Here is a 17,477-nt window from a genome sequence, read left to right as displayed (position 1 = left end):
CAGTGAGAGAAACTGAAACTACTGAGTGGTTCTTATTTACCTTTGTGGCTAAACAACAGCACTCAGCATTAACTCTATAGCAGTCATTTACTGTCCTCCAAGATGCACTGCTGCTGTTTCCAATTTGTTCAGCAAACATTCACACACTCCTTTACAACTGCTACTACTGACTGTTTGCTACAACTAATTAATGCCACATGTGACAAATAGTGCAGGTCCCACACTCTGGAGCCCTTTTGAAAGCAACAGAGTTTTATGTACCATTTCTGATTTATGTGATCATTTAACTTATAGAACACTTGATTTCATCAGGAAAGCTGCTAATCAGGATCTCTCTAAGGTGGTTGCCATGGCTGCTGCTCAGTGTCATTCAGGTGGTTTCATAGCACTTCCATCCTTTGTGTGTTTCAGTCTCCCAACCAGGACCATCCTTCAGTCCCTGTTTAGTAAGGAGGTACCCTTCAGTAGACAGCATGACAGCATTTTGTGTTGGTTTGTACTTCTCTGAAGCATTTATTTTGGGAATTTATTGCATTTTGCTGTTCTTTTTGCCTTCTCTCTATAGGCCTGGCCAGAGAACTGTAGATGACTTAGAATTTATATATGAAGAACTTCTTCACATTAAGGCCTTATCTCATCTTTCTACCACAGTAAGTATTTTTAAAAATGTACCTTCTCACCAACAGGAAGATTGAATTTTGATTTCTGGTGCTGTATCAGAATTGTTGTACCTATAACCCTTTCAGTTTATACTTTCTGCGCAAAGTAGTTATTCCCACCTGTGAGGACCACCCAAGCACTAGGCGGATGTAGGTCATCTTTTGGATATCAGATGTAATTCTCTTCATGTGTTTCTACTCAGCCCCTACCTCACTCACTTGGCACAGGTGCCTCCATCTGGATCCATATATGAGTTTAAATTAAGATGCATTGAAGCTGACCCGACACCTGGGACTATGGCACTACTGAATTTTGCAGAAAGATGTCTGATTTCTGAACTGTAAGAACCACTTAGGTGGTAGGAATTACGCAGTACAGAAGGGTGCACTGTGCAGTGCTGGCTGGTTGGAGTTTGGTTATTGAGTGAAGGAAGCCTCATCAGACTCCTTCTCTCTGAATGGGCAAAAACAGTGCAGAGAACCAAGAATAAATAAAATGGAGAAAATACCTGGAGGAGAGAACACAACTGTTCGTAAAGTCTTCATAAAGACCATCACTGGCACACTGTATAGGCAACAGAAACAAGCTAAATAGCACTTTACTTGGTTGCAGCAAGGTATGAATGCTTTCAGAAGAAGGAAGCCAGTCAGAAAGTAAATTTATATTGGACGATAGCTTCTTTGGAAGCTCTTGATATTTTCAGTAATTCTCAGCTAACTTGGGATAGATGCAGCTAATTATGAAGCTGCATAGCACACCATGCAAACATATAACACCTGGACAAATCTTTTTAAAAAGAATATTCACCCAGACTTGGTAACTGAACAGCCAGCCAAACTCCTTGAGCATCTCTGGGATGCAGGAAAAAAGTGTTTAAAGAAAGACTTCTGTAAGATCCAGAAATTACCTTTTTCAAATCAAACAATAGAAACTACCCAAGTTAGACAGACAGTGAAAGGGAGTGGAGAACACTCTTGATACTACAGACAGAACCCAAACAAAAAAAAATCCAAACCACAAAATATTTCCAGCTCAGAAGAAATTCAGACTCAAGGTCAGAATCCACAGCAAGTAGCATATATAACAAGTATGGTAAATGATACAAACTGCAAGAAATATGTGGCATTTTGAAGAAGTGCAGTTGATTCTGTGTTTTTAGTAACACTTTAGAAATGTCAGCCTATTACAGTGCAGCATGAACTAAAGCAGAGGACAGAAACCATGACTAGCTTAGAGAAAAACTTCAGAGGAGCAACAGGCAGCATTGCTCCTATGAACCAGAAGGTTAATGGTCAATCGACTTGAAAGCAAATGAAATGCTTATTAATTTTAAGCAAGGCATAATTCCTAAAGTGATAAGTTTTCTAGATATGTCACAAGCAGCAGGAAGCAAAATGGATAAAACTCAAGGCACACAGTGGTGAACTAATCCCTGCTAGAGAAGCCTGTAAAGTTAATGTATGAATGAAAAATGGTTACATAATTCAGTGTTAAAAACAAATCAAATTCTTGGCTTCTTCAAGAGGATTCATTCACTGCAGAGGCAGATGGCTGAAACAACTGAGAAGATATGAGGACGTACATGGATAGGAACGCTCTCTACAATATGCAGAACAGTGCTGATGGGGTTCTATTTCCAGTCCTTATCAAAGTGTCATTGCCTTCAGGCAGAAGTTATAAATGAGTTTGGTGAGCTGATTATTACAGAAATCACAGGCTTGTGAGTGTGTTCACTGGTGAGTGTACTACAAACACCTTGTTTATCCCTCTTTTCTAGACTGCAGGCAGGGAGTGCTTTGCACTGGCTGTCAGGAAAGAGTTCTGGGAGAGGTGGCCGGTGTGGTATGTATTTGCTTGGTGCCTGTGCAAAGGTTTGGTGGGTGCCTTTAGGACATCAGAGCCTAAATTTGTCCACCCATCTGAAGAAATGCAGCCACCAGACTCTCATCTGGATTGTGTCCAGGATTTGAGAGTGCCTCCCCAGTTTTTTCTGTATAGCCTAAAAAGTTTTCCAATTTGAACAGTTGGGAAAATGGTGTGAAGATACTACTACTAAATATATGTTGGAGCCAGCTTTCAATCTGTATTTGGCACAGTTAAGTTACACGGTAGTACCTCTGAAACATGGATTGTCACCAGCTGACATTTTATGAAAACAAGAATCCCACTGCTTGGAAATTGGCCTTCAAGTCCTTGGAGATTTGTGGTTGTATGAAGGGAAACATACAGCACACAGGAAAACTCAGGATAATATGAGGTTCCCAGTGTGGCTGTTATTTTGTGAAAGTAACATTAATAGTGCTTACAGTGAGAAAAATTGGTGGTAAACACTGTCTCACTAGAGGTAAGTAAGAGTAAGAGCTAATCACAGAAGAGCAATACAAACACAATGAGAAGCAGGCTGACACCAAGGGCAATGTCACATTCTCTAGTCCTGGAAGAGGTAGTAAGGTGGACATTTTGTCTGGGAAGCTGTCAGGTGGAGAGAGGTCCAGATGGCTGTGCCTCATAGCTCTACACAGCAGAAGTGGCAGTCTTAGGTCAGTAAGGGGAAGGGTGCTGATTTCTCAGGGAAGAACAGGAGTACCACAGAGCCCCATCTTCTATAATAGATTAGCTGTTACCATTTGAAATGTTCCATCATGTTAATGTTAATCGTTAATGATGGTTTCGCATGTGTGTGTATAAAGAAAGATATGGAGACCTATATTTTAAGGAAGCCCTTGTCTGAGCCATTTGGAGCCAGGAAATGTAGATGCTCATGTTCTGTAAAGCAAATCAGTAGGAAATAGAACATCAAGTGAAGCAGGCCACTGTCTGGCTATATGAATCTGAGTGAGCGCTGAACGATGCAGAGGGAAGGAAAATAGCAACTGGGGTATATTATGTGACTTTCTCTCACCAGGAGGAATAAGATACATATAAAACCTATATTTTTTTCTCTCCTTATTTTAAGGTAAAGCGAGAATTAGCAGGTGTCCTCATTTTTGAGTCACATCCCAAAGCAGGAACGGTCTGTAAGTACATGGAGTCCTGTCAGATCTTCTTTCTTATCTGGGCATGAATATTTAAATTCTTAATGTTTAAATGACAAGAGGAAAACTTGGATGCACTCTTCAAACTTGATTGGCACTCAGTGTTTAAAAGCTGGGGTAATAGGTGTTGGCTTAGTCTGTTGTCAGTTGCAGGGACAGTACCAAAATTAATTCTATATCCTTGGTTGAATGTATCTATCACCCACAATTTGAGTGTGTTCTTATCTAGAACTTTGGGTTGTATCAGTCTTTACTGAAAATGTATTTTAGTATTATCCTTTTATTAAAGAAAAACTAGCTGCACAAAATAAAGGATTTAAAATGTTAGATTACTCAGACCTGTTTATACTGAGAAGTTTTAGCAAATGAATGTCAAATTTACAGCCACTAGAGAATTGGGTTAGAACATGGTGCTACTGGTGGGATCCAAATGTGGTTTAGTAATTGATAACCTGACATGTATTGATAAAGTAGATGTTGCAGTTGTCTTGTAAATGCACCTTCCATATCAGTGTAATAAAATAACTACTAAATGGGCGTGGGGGTTTTTTTCTAAAATCTGAAGGCAATTGCTTTTAAAATCATAGTATGTCCTTTGTCAAGGTAGACATTAAAATGTCTGCAGTAGAGTTACCTTGAATTTTATTGAGTGCAGAATCTGATGCATTTATATTTTGAGTAACTATATTCTCACCATAAAATTTTTTCTCTCTCTTGTAGTATTTAATCAGGGAGAAGAAGGTACTTCTTGGTACATTATCCTAAAGGGATCAGTAAACGTAGTCATTTATGGCAAGGTATTTTTTTCAGAAGCCTTTTTATATGATTCTTATTATTGAAATTGTAAAAGTAAACTTTGAAGGAATACAGTTTAATTTAGAGCAAGATTACTTTGTCTGAAGAAACAAATTGAATGTAATTTTATTAAGAAATGATCCAGTGGTTTCACTGACTAAACTTCCAGTTGATTGCTGCATAATTTCAGGATGTATTACACACTTTCTGAATATAATTCAGCAGAGCTACATCAGTATCTTTAGGACAAAGTAATTGACTGGAATTTGGTGAATTGCTAGACTTCATTCTCATGGGGGTTTTTGCCCTGTCCCTTCACCACCATATTCTCTTGCATGTGTATGACTAACTTTTCTCAAGCATGTCAGGTGTGTCTGACGAAAGTACTGCTTTGTGACTAGTGGTTCTCAGGTTGGATGAACCCCTCCCAAATATATGCCAGCTCTTCATTTTAGTTAAGTTGCAGACTGAAAAGCGTCTCTGTTAAATTTTCCATTTATGAGAGATTTTCCAAGGCAAAAAGTAGGACTTTGGTGCACAGGAATCCCTTGTGTCTTTAAAAATCCCTACTTCCCTATTGATTTTTCATTCAATGACTGAGAATGCTCCAGTCTGAACACCAAGCAATTCACCAAAATCTAGCATAGAGGCCCTGGTGCTAAGTCTATTCCTAAGTAGCCGGTGTTTTTACATGAGTAGGTGGGCCAGATCCTCTGTTACTATAAACTGTAATAAGTGGAGCATTGCTGATTTACACCAGCTGAGGATGAGGTGTTATGTGTTATTTCTGCAAATTTGATCTTATTTTTTTAGGGCCTCTATAAATAAAAACTAAACAACTTAACAACTTTCTGTCTTCAGCAGGGCTAGAAGAGTCCTTCAAGCTGAATGTAATATCAGAGAACAAGCCAATTCTTTTCTGTTCTTGCCTTTCTTTAGTAATAGTAATAACCAGCTATCAAGTATTGTTTCCTAGTCATTATTTTGGCTGTTGATTTCCTGCCAAATAGATTTGTTTTGGTATTTGATTGTGAAGTCCGGTGTTTGTACAAGGACTTTCAATAGAATCCAGAGTAATGATGGGTTTCTGCATATAAATGTTTTGCTCTGTGCAGGGTGTGGTATGTACTCTACACGAAGGAGATGATTTTGGCAAGTTAGCACTTGTGAATGATGCTCCCAGAGCAGCATCCATTGTTCTGCGTGAAGACAACTGCCACTTCTTGAGAGTAGACAAGGAGGACTTCAACAGGATCCTTAGGGTAAGAGTGGGAAGGGCCACTCCAACAGTGTAGTATCAAAAATTGCAATTTTTTCTAGAGTCTGTCATATTTCTGTGGATATATTGATACTGATAACCTTGTTTCAAGTGTCCCTAATTACAGAATAGAGATGCAACAGTTTAGAAGATTACATAAAGAATATATTAACAATCTTTCCTCTTTTTCTGTTCCTACCTCAGCCATGAAAATGGGACAAAATAATCTATTTTTTGCCTCACATTTCTGTGGTCTAGAATTTGCCAAGTGCTCAGTTTTTCCTTATTCTGACCTGGATTTCTGGGCGATCTCCCATCCAAATACTGAGTTAAACAAGATCACCTGTTCTCCGAGATAAGTCAGTGTCTGGTACCTTAATAGGTTCAAAGCAGAATCAAGTGGCAAATTAAATAAGCTACAGGTAAATACACAGCTGTCTTTATCAGAGAGCTGTAGAAAGATATTCCCAGACTAATTTACAATTATCCATGTTAGGGCAAATGTGTTTCGAAGTCCAGCTGTAATTCTGTAAATCCAGGCTGGTTTGTGATTATTCATGGTATAGGAAGCCAAGAACAGTACCATCCTGTATTTGAATGTATACATGCCCAGTATTGTGGCAGTAGAACCAGTCCAGAGAGAGTACTGTGCTAGATGACATAAGATTGTGTTTACTGTACAAATGGGAACAAGGATCCCGTTGGCAGTAAGGTTGGGTTGGCCATGGAGACTCCTGATTTAGCTGATTTAGCTTTGGTTGATACTTGAAAGAAGGTCCGTGGTCTTATTTATTTTCATCTGTGTTATTTGAATGGGCATTATATTTAATTCTTTTTTTCTTTTTTTTCTTCTATGATCTGGTAGTAGAAAATGAAGTTCCCTGGCAGTTTACTGAGCTAAGACTTACCATTTGTGCCAGTGCTTCCCTCTTGAGTCTGCCCATGAGAAATCAGAATAAAGATAGATAAATACAGGGGAAGAGAACAAACCCCAGAGCCTTTTGTGTTTGAAAGACATGCACTTTTTCAGAGTAACTAATCAGCCAAATTGGGTGTAATTACTTTATTAAAAGTAGCTTGTATTGCAGGATGTGGAAGCAAATACAGTAAGACTCAAAGAACATGACCAAGATGTCTTGGTGTTGGAGAAGATCCCAGCAGGAAGCAGAGTTTCTAATCAAGGAAATTCACAGCCTCAGCACAAGTATGTTTTCATTCAATAGTGCAAATGTCAGACAATGATTAACCTTTTCATATGGTATTATTATCCAAACAATAGCATATTCCCCCTTTCTATGGAAGAATGCAGTGCATGTGAATTTTAGTTCTTTTTAATCATCAGCTGATCACATGCCCCATACTGGATAATATATCCATTTCCAGCGGCACACCAGTTCTATGTCTTTACACAATAGGTCTCTAAAGATCTCACTGTAAATACTTATCTCAAGTAATAGCTTCTAAATAGACTGCACATGGAGAATGCTGAAACCCTATTAAGCTGAGCTACTGTGTAAAGGACATGAGGAAAATACATTGTTTTATTGTTAAGAACAGATATTTTCATTTTGGATTTTGACTCTGGATTCCAGTAAGAGTTTGCTAGGTACAATTTATATACAAAACAAAGATCTCATACAATGAAAGTCACGCAGCTTATCTTACAGAATAGGTTTGCACTGTAATAACAATATTCATTATATTTTCTTTACTTTCTTACTGAAAGGGAAAAAGTACAATTCTGTTTGGATACTACTGTGATAAGAGTAGAGTGAGGCTATTATCATTCCAAATGTTGGTAAAACCCCTAAAGGTTTTGTAAATGTCTTATTTGCAAACGAATGCACAATTTTGTTCAAAATGTTCAAACAACTCCAACAAAATAAGCGCCAAGAAGTTTTGAATCCTTTACCCTGGACCTTACTTTTTCTCAAGGAAAGAGCTAATTTACTGTGAGATATTTTGGGTACAGTTTTTATATGATCTGGGATTTCATATACCTGTTTTATCAGCATAAGTGAGTAAAGAGATTTGTAAAGATTTGTGAAGGGTTGAATAAACCATTCCTTGTATTTTATATACACATTTCACATATTTCAGAAATTGCCATTTCATCTTTCACTTGATCTATCAGAAAAGCAAACTATGCTACCAGAAAAGCATGTACTCTTACAACACATTTTTGTCTACTTGAGACAGTCTAAATGGACTGCAGCCAGTGAATTTGCATCAGCAGCTGGAATGCACAGCAACGTGGTCATAGATTTAAATCCATTTTCTTGGGTCTGATATATTTTTCATGCTTTCAAAAATGAAAGTTTCATTTAAACATATTTCAAACACTACCTTCCTTGCAACTCTTTACACCAGCATTATTTGTGTTATTTAACATTTTCTTTTTCAGAATTTTATAAAAATAGCTAGAGACATTTATGGTCCCTGGTTAAGTTGTGTTTTAGAGCTTACATTCCAGGAATATTTTCAAGTAAAGCTCAGAATTTCATTTCAGTAAATATTTTATGCATTTGGTCAGCAAGGGAGCTTTTGAAAGAAGATCAAATGTGTCAGCAATGACAAATGGACATAAGCTACACAAAAGAGGAAGCTACCTTGAAAGTTCACACTCTGCTTTTCAGCAGATTACTTTGTTAATAGTGTGTTGGAAGTGTCCTTTGGTTTAAAAACTTTGGAAGTGAGTTCACTGGTTTTGAAGATAACGTTTCTTTTGTTTCTTTTGTTAATAAATAAAGTAAGTGGCTGTATTTATGCTTGAGAGTTCCAATCAAAGTTACTGATGTAGACTGATTTCCAGAATGTATTACTAGAATGTGTTAGTTGACTGTTCAGTACTTTTGAAAATCACTGTGCCCAAAAAGGAAGCTTTAATTTAAAGGGACCTCTTCTTAAAGGCATGCTGCTTTGTCCTTAGTTAGGTAGCTTACATCACTGATACCTCTTCAGCTGAGCTGCCCTTTAGGCTTTGCTTCCTAAGCAGTTACATAGTATTTGCACTAGAGAAATGTTCTGCATCCCAAAGTTGGTCCCTGGGATATCCAGTCAACCAAGAAATTAATCTTCTTCATCTTAGTGTTAGGGAAAGCTTCGCTTTGGGAGCAGATCCTCTCAGTTGCAGTTTGGGTTCTACTGCCTGCTCTACTGAGGAGGCATAGCTCCTACATAGCTCCCCGAGCCATGCTTTCGAACAGTGGCAGTTTCGCCTCGAAGGACTGGCTCTGAAGTTCTCGCTCCCAAGATCTAACTCTTTATGGGTGATCACACTCATGCAGGTTGAATTCAGCAGCCCCTGCAAGTCACTTCACTGTTCATTTTCACTTTCATATTCAGAGTACAGCAACCTGTGATTTCTCTGCTTCACTCACTTAGATACGTGGTTAGTATCTCTGCGAGAATGTGCACTGGCTTAACAAGTGTTTGTGTTCTTGGGACATCAATACGGTTCTTCCAAAGGGGTTGGCAGGTAAAAGAACTGTGACGGTCAGCACTCAAAGTGAGGAGGAGCTCCCAGGAGCTCAGCTCCACCACTTATTTCTCAGCAGGAGCAGAGTATCTTCACTTCTCGGGGGTTTTTTCTCTCTCTCTCTCTTTTTTTTTTTTTTTTTTTTTTAAGTTTCATACTTTATCAGTTGGATTAAAAAAAAAAGAGAGAGGAAAAAAGATGCAAAGATTGAAGAATGGAAGGAAAGATAAAAAGTACTAATCTGCAAGGAAAACAAAAAAAAAGATGGCAGGCCAAGTTTAGCAATATCCTAAAAATCTCGCCAGTATTTTTGCCAGAAAAACCTGACTATTGCACTAGTTCTGTGACCTCCCTAAATTTACTGCAGGAAACGGTACAATCCTATGTTTACCCACTTGAAAAGCTTACTTCAGCTATCTAAGGCATTGCACAAATTTGAAGATACAGTGTGCTATTTCATTATCTGTCCCCTTCTTCTCAGACCCTGTCAGTGATACTGAAGGAATTTGTTTCCTTGCTCTGACACTGATAGACACCAGTTCTCATTTCATCCTCATAGTAAAGTCTGTTAGGACCCTCTAATGCTATTGAATTGCTATCGTTACTGAGATATTTATCCTGAGTGGAGAAGCATTTCTGATTGCACTTCCTCAGGTTTGCACCAGTGCAGCTCTGCTGACTGTGGTGTAACTGTGGTGGTGTTATTCTGGAGTACTTGAGCGGGGAGGAGGCTGTCTGTCATCGTCGTATTTCCTGGGTATGGTAGAGAGTGTTATTGCTCCCACTTTACAGGGGGGAAGCCACAAAGAGCTTGACTGTTTTTGTCCTAAATCACACTAAGATCCCAGTCAGAGCAGGTATTTGTACTCTGGCACTCATCAGTCCTTGTCTTCTGACAGGTACACAACACTTTCTTGATTAGCTGTTTTGCCTATGAGACACTAACTGTTCCTTTCTCTCCTTCAGGTATATTGTGATGTCAGGAACCCCAGAGAAAATTTTAGAGCACTTTCTAGAAACTATGCGCCTTGAAGCAACTTTAACTGAAGCAACAGGTATCTACATGACAAAGGCTGTGTTTTTATTACTGCATAAGATGGTCTTCCTGGGGGAACACTGCAATGTGATGCTTTGAAAAGCAGCTAGTGATAGTTTTTTTTCCAGAATAAGAACTATCCACTGCTCTGAAACAACCCCAGCAAAACCTAGGAAATCTAGAATTAAAGATAACAATCCGGTCCTCATAGTCCACTCTATTGTATCTGTACTTTCGGTTCAGAGTAGAACGGTAAAATCCCAGAAGGTGCCAGATCACTGGTCATGACTTTGATTAGGCACAACTCTAAGGCCAGCACACAGCATGCATTGCCACCCGATGACAGTGGTACTCATACTTCTAGTGCTGGATGTCACTTAATACTGTGAACTAGCTTGATACCTCCAGCCTTTGCGTTATGCTAGTATAAATTTTCCCAAATTTTCATATCCATATCACATTTAAAGTATTACAGTTTAAATTACTTGTTTGTGATACTTTCCCATGTGCAGGGGAGAAAAATTCTTACTCAGAAGAATTCATCACACCATGGGTCAAGTCCCATGAATGCAGGTTGCTGAAACTGCAGTTAATAGGCTTATTAGTGTAAAGAGAACAGAGAATTTACATCCAGGGATACAGATATTTGCTGACTTACTGTTAGTAAGTATTTTAATTTTTATGAAGAATCAGACACAAAAAATTCCTCCTAATTATGATAAAGTAATGGAGAGACTTTTATATTACGCTACATAATATCACTTTAGCAAGTTCTTTTTACATTGCAGATGTCTAAGAAGTGTATATTCAAATGCATTCTTAAATCCAGGTAATCTGTTAATGACCTCATCATATCTGAGAAACCTATATAGTGGTTCATAAATGGTGGAAAAATTGAAAGATTACATAAATCCTTTTACAGTGTGTGTTTTAACCACTTTTAGGAATAAAAATTATAGTCTTCACAGATACCTGTTTGTTAGGATTACAAGCAGAATGTTGTTCTTTAAGCTGACAAGTATATAATCAGAAGTTTGTTATTCATAGTATGCACCTATTATACAATTTTCTAAAACAAATTATTTTTTAAATATTTTAAAACTTTTCCCCAAAACATCCAATGACAAGATTATAGTTATATCCTAATGGGATACAAAAAGTCACAATTCACAAGCAAAGCTATATTTAAGATATAGAAGCTCAAGGTGCTGTGAAATCAAATTTTTAGTTTATGCAATCCTTTAAGAACTGTTAAAATCCACTTTGCTCTGAGTATTATGGAAGGAAAAAGTCCCACCCTTCTGGAGGTCAGTTTTTTGTCAACTGAGAGATATTTTCATACGTGAATTACAGTGGAAGCTGTGATGTAGTACTACATTCCACAGTTATCTCAACATGTTTTTTCTGAGATCCCTTACATACAGGGTTTTAAATGTTTCTCTTTCTCAGAAGTTGCACATAGAAATGATACCTCGAGGTATTATGTTTATTGGTTTTCAGTGGTTCCATATAAGACTCGTATAGTTAAAAGTAAAAGAAAGTTTAGTCTCACTGCCAAACTTATTCTGGCCTCTGCAGCCAGGCTTCATAAATTTTTCTTCTTGTCATAAATACAAAGACAAGGCAAACTGGGATTTACACCAGCGCTACCACAGATCATTTTAACATTAAAAATAGCTTGCTGGTTTTTGCCAGAGAAAATGTCAAGCATATTGTTCATACGTGTTTTAATGTAATTGTATCCAAATGTTTCACTGTAACACAGATGTTGGTTTGTTGGGGGTTTTTTGCTGTGCCAAATTTGCCTTTGGCACAAGCAAATGCCCGTTAACAACAGTGCAATAAAATTCATGCAGACAAGAATAAAAGCTTAATATTACAGCTCATATTTGTTCATTCCCCATTTTCATACTTAATACCTACAAACAAACTGCAAAAAGACCCCTTTAATTATCTGCAGAGGGCTAATAAGATACTTCAGTGTGAGGAAAACATCCTCGTGAACCCTAAGCTGTTTGCAAGGGCTTAATGGACTGGTTTCTTTCTTCTCTTTTCACAGATTCTGTTTTAAATGATTTTATTATGATGCACTGTGTTTTTATGCCAGATAGTCAGCTCTGCCCAGCCTTGATGGCACAATATCCTTTTGTAAAGGAAAAGTTACATCCCTTTAACAGCTGTCCCTGTTGGTGACGAGACTGAAGCTTCTCTCTCTCAAGAAGTACATCACGTTTCATGGAGGCTGTGCCTTGTGGGTAGGTTCTTGGTGTCTGATGAACAGCTGTCCATAGCTCAACAACTCTGAAATAGATAGTGTATACCCATGATGAGATACAGTCCCGAAGCATGAAAACTGTATCTTTCCTGTGCTGATTAGTATTCCAAGGGAAAGAAATTTACTGTTCCTCCACCAGATAAATGAAATTACATAAAAGTTTGGATTACCCTTCCCGTATCCTTTCTTCTTTATTTGTTTTTTTGCTGAACTACAGCATCTAGATTTTAACTGAGATCGTTATGTTTTAGTGATTTCAGTGGTCTACTTTTCAGTGGTCTGCAGATTACGAGCTGCAAACTGCTTCAAGCAAAAGGGTGCCTAAACTAGTAGAATAATAGGTAAGCAGTTTCTAGGTGCTGTCATAATAGTTATGAATAAAAATAATAATAATCTCTAATAATAATGGTCTATAGCAAATGTTGACAAACTGCAAGAAACTTCAATTGCATGCAAATACTTATGAGCTTTTATACATTTGTATAAAAGCTTACAATGGATAGCATCGATTGCTGGAGGTGATTCTCGTACTGTCTGCGTGTTTTACAGAAGGAGTCTGTAAAATGTCCATCAGCCAGTTTCTGGCAAGCCATTTAGTTTGGGGAGCTGTTGGGCACTCAGAGTTTTCCTTGTTCACAGTGACTTGAAGCTATCAAGTGACTGGGAGCATTAAATAAACATATAATGTTTTCTGGTTTATAGAATTCTGACAGGGGTATAGTAACTTCAATTCCCTATTTATTTTTTAGAATCAGATTGGTGTGAAAGTGTGCTTTCCTTGAAGCTCAGTGGGGCGAGTGACATCTAGGAAAGCTAACACCCTGAAACCACAAAATAGAACATCGTGTCCTTTTCTGGCATGCTTGAGAATCCATTTGTGTTACTCCCAGGAAGGACAGTAATTGTTTTTAAAACCTTTGGACCCATAAAACTGGTCTGCAGAAAATTGTTTGTACACCTGAAATAAACACATTTTCCGAAACCACATAGTTTTGGATATCAAAAATATTATGAAATGCTGTTGCTGACAGCTTTGAGAGGGGAAGGAAAGGACAGAACTTTTTATGTTTGTTTGGGTTTGTTTTTTTTCCGATTTATCTAGCTCATATTATTCAATCAGTCCATTTGAGACTCAGATTTGTCTATTCTCATTTATAATAGTATACCTCTGATATCCACTAACTGGGAAAATCAGATGCGTAAGCAAGAATGTACTTGGTTGTTTATAGGGGAAAAGCTTTTCTGAAGATCAAAGTGATAGCATTACTTATGTATACATACTCAATTGTGATGAAATGTATTCTGGAGAACGGGCTACGACCACGGTCTTAAGTGGGTCTTGGCAAGCATCATGCTAATTCTTTTCAGGGAGGAAAAGGAGGGCTGGAAGTAACTGGTATCCCACTGCTTTAGTGTCAGCTTTTCCTAGAGCTGAATTATTGTTTATTTGGTCCATTCTGAATATGGAAAATCAAACTGTGCTCTGTTGATTGTACCATTGAAATTTATTGTTAGAGTTGAAAGGTTGCTAACAAAGCTTGTCTTTTTTGAGCAAAATCATTCTACAAAAAGGTTTACTGGTGCTGAGAGACTAGGGAGAGATTAGTTATGCTCAGTGAGGAAATTAAAACACAAAAAGGAGAGAGGTGATTCAGTCAGAAACACTGGTTTTGCTCCAGCTCCCAATTTTGAATCAATACAAGTCTGTTTTCCTATACCCACTTAGGTTACTATTTTAGCTGGCAGCATGCAAGTATGAGTAGAGCTAGACAATCATAGAATGGTAAGGGTTGGAAAGGACCTTAAGATCATCTAGTTCCAAACCCCTTGCCATGCTGTGTGTTGGACCAAGGCCCCTGTTTCTCTCTCTGCTGCACAGAGATGGAAATGGACAAATTCTCAGAGCTACAGCTTGTTAGAGGGAGGCAGGACAAAGTCCTAAAGAATACTTGAAATAGAGTAGCACCTCCAAAAGTGCACCTGGGATAGTGCACGTGTGTGAGCATGTGTGCAGGTGTGCATCTTTAAAGGACCACTCTCTAAAAGCTTATGAAGTATAAACTCCTCTTTTGCTTTCTGTAGATGGTAGTCCTTTAGTATGTTGATGTATGTATATTTTGTGAACCTCCTTTACCATCATGCCAGCAAAATAGTTTGCATTCTGCTGTAGTAATGGGTGCTGATTTTGCACAGCTGCTGATACAGTTAAGCATTCCCACGCAGGGAAGAACAGACTTCAAAATTGCTTCCATTTGCTGGCATATGCTAGACATAACTAGAAACATATATATTGAACTCTAACCATGTTGGTCTTGATAAATATTTTACAATTATCTATCTGACACTTGTTGCAAGTATGCATGATACTTGCCATGAATCTGCATCCTGTAGGTCCCATAAAAATGGGAGAACCCTTCATTGACTTTCCCTGTGATAATGTTAATAAAGGAGCAATTAATATAAATGAGCAGTAAAAATACAGAAAATTTACCACTCACTGTGGTGAGTCAGTTCATAAGAAAGTAAAAATACATTAAATAATTACAGTGTTTGAAAGGTAAAAATGGCATGAGAAAACTACTCAGTAGAATGTTAGACTTGCTCCCGGAGACATTGGAGCACATAGCTTACAATAAATTATTTACTTCTTATGACCCTTTGACTTATGCACTCCCATAAAGGTACTGACATGTTTAGTCATTTTAAACCCGTCTGGGTGAAATTAAAATGCAGATTTCTGAAATTTTGTCAGTCAAATGAGTGCCCCAGTAACCCTGGTAGCATGTCAAATCACTGCAGGGATTTGGGGTGGGAGGATCATTCAGAAAGTGTGAGCTGCTTTTTCACATGATATTTTATTAGTATTTCTTAGAGAACTGCTTCTATATGAGAAGCTTAAATAGGTACTTTTGATTTCTAATTAATATTTTAATTTTCTAGGTAATATTTTAAAATCTTTGTTAGAACAAGTCCACCTTGAAAGGATGACGGACTTTGCTGTGAGTGAAAGCATGTCAGTATGTTAATATTGACCATTGCTGTGTAACTCGGAATAATATTGTGCATGAGAATAAGAATCAGAATTTTGGTATCTGGGAAGAAAAGTTGAAAATGTAACTGCAGTCATTCTGTGCTTACTTCACATTCAGCTATCAGTTTATTGGGAAACAGTTTAAATATACATTGTTAACTTCTGATCAGTGAGTAGGCACACAAATTGTCATATCCTATTTCTGCTGGGGATTAGTCTTCATTTTCACATAGGTTAAAAGCCAAAATTATCTCAGTTTGTTGCCCATTGTGCCTTTACTTTTTTCTTGGTTTCTTGCTTTCGATAAATGTTACTTTTGGCCTTTTTGCCAAAAGTATTTGTATATTTTCGTAATGCTGACACTTCATCATGAAAAAGGTCAATGAAATATTTCCCATTTTTTCTTATTGTTTATCACAAAATAGCTATCACAAAGTATTGTGTTCCAAATATGCTTTATTTTATAGAGTAGAAACTTCTGCTTTCCTCATGTGTAAGATGAGCCTACTACAGAATTTTTTATTTTACCCCATGTCTCTTTAGGGTAAACTTCCTGGTCCCCCGCCATAATGGGACTGAGGTTCACCTTGGGTTACAGTAACTTCTAAAAATAAAAGGAGTAACACTGGTGCTTCATTCCCATAGTCTTCCTTGCAAATGGAAGGCTGGAATTGTTAATAAACGTCAAGTGTTCTTTTTCTTCAGCTGTCTCCAAAGAAGAACAAGGAGAAATGCCATTCTTCAGTCTCCATGATTAATCCTCTTCTCCATTGTTCCAAGCGTCATTTCTGTTCTGCTCCCCTACAGCAACTGTCTCTGTGGTGGGATTGTGATCATTCCTGTGCTCTTTAGAGAATTCACTGTCTTTTTACTTTTTAGTATGAATGTGAAAGGTTCACAAGTCTTTATGCTAGCGGCAGTCTGAAATCAAAAGTATATATTGGATAGTTACATTTGAACACCCTGAAAATGGTTTGTTGGAAGCCAGTTGTTTGTGAATTCACACTGGTTTTGATATTTTCAATCACTGAGCGTTTTCCTTGACACCATGGCACCTATCATGCCCAGCCTTCCCAGGGTACAGAGCAGGAGAAAATGGATTATGCCCTCAACAATAAAAGGCGAGTCATTCGTCTGGTTCTGCAGTGGGCTGCTTTATATGGAGATTTACTACAAGAAGATGAAGCAGCAATGGCCTTTTTGGAGGTATAAAGGAATTGTATCATTGTACTGAAAAGTACCTACCATGCAAGATAAGCTGAAAGCCTGTTTCTAGTCTGTAGAATTCTGTTATGAACTAAAGAGAAGTAAGTCATTTCAAAGTACAAACTCATAACTCTGTTTTATCAGGTTTAGCTGCAGACAGTATACGCACTACAACAGTACTTGAACCATTGTCAAACTCTCAACCTCTGGAAATATCTGCCGGAGTTGCAGACCCCTTTCAAAGCACTGCATGAGTAGATACTTTATAGCAATAGATAAATCTGCATTTTTTTTAAATTTTTTTTTTTTAGTGTTTTCTTGTGAATAGCTTAGAGGCTGTACAGGTTGAACTGGGGGGCTGTTTATGCCTTCCTGAGGTGTGCCAGGAAGGAGCTGGAGGGTTCTCACTCTACAAAACCAACAATCCGTTTCATTTGAATGAAAGCTGTACTGCAACAATTGGAACTTAAGATCTTTGTCTTCAGAACCCTTCTGATCCCTTAAAATCATTTAGTTCCTCAGACATTGCTTGTAAGGTCTTTGTGGTAGGTGCCATATCCTTGTATTTCTAAGATAAATGCATTGCCAAAGTCATGTTAAGTTGTCATCATTGCAGTTATTATTATATGTTGTGTTCATGGAACGCGATCATGTATGTTACTGGCTGCATGGAAGTTCTTGCCCCAAATCTCTTAAAACTGAA

The 17,477-nt window shown here is 37.8% G+C and overlaps 1 protein-coding gene across 4 annotated transcripts in view; it reads left to right on the top strand.

Moving 5' to 3' along the window:
- RAPGEF4 (Rap guanine nucleotide exchange factor 4) overlaps positions 1-17,477 on the top strand; it is a 151,472-nt gene that overhangs the window by 104,582 nt on the left and 29,413 nt on the right. For all 4 annotated transcript variants that reach the window (XM_030485779.1, XM_030485778.1, XM_032919923.1 and 1 more), the window contains 8 exons: positions 566-650; positions 3,617-3,677; positions 4,416-4,492; positions 5,606-5,752; positions 6,837-6,952; positions 10,193-10,281; positions 12,322-12,400; positions 16,624-16,774. In XM_030485779.1, coding sequence (XP_030341639.1) covers positions 566-650; positions 3,617-3,677; positions 4,416-4,492; positions 5,606-5,752; positions 6,837-6,952; positions 10,193-10,281; positions 12,322-12,400; positions 16,624-16,774 — 805 coding nt within the window. The remainder of the gene's footprint in view (positions 1-565; positions 651-3,616; positions 3,678-4,415; positions 4,493-5,605; positions 5,753-6,836; positions 6,953-10,192; positions 10,282-12,321; positions 12,401-16,623; positions 16,775-17,477) is intronic.

The sequence above is a fragment of the Strigops habroptila genome, chromosome 5 (genome assembly GCF_004027225.2).
Source record: "Strigops habroptila isolate Jane chromosome 5, bStrHab1.2.pri, whole genome shotgun sequence".
NCBI classification, from domain to species: domain Eukaryota; kingdom Metazoa; phylum Chordata; class Aves; order Psittaciformes; family Psittacidae; genus Strigops; species Strigops habroptila.
Note: the sequence above shows the minus strand (reverse complement) of the source record. Positions and strands in the feature narration are given on the sequence as shown.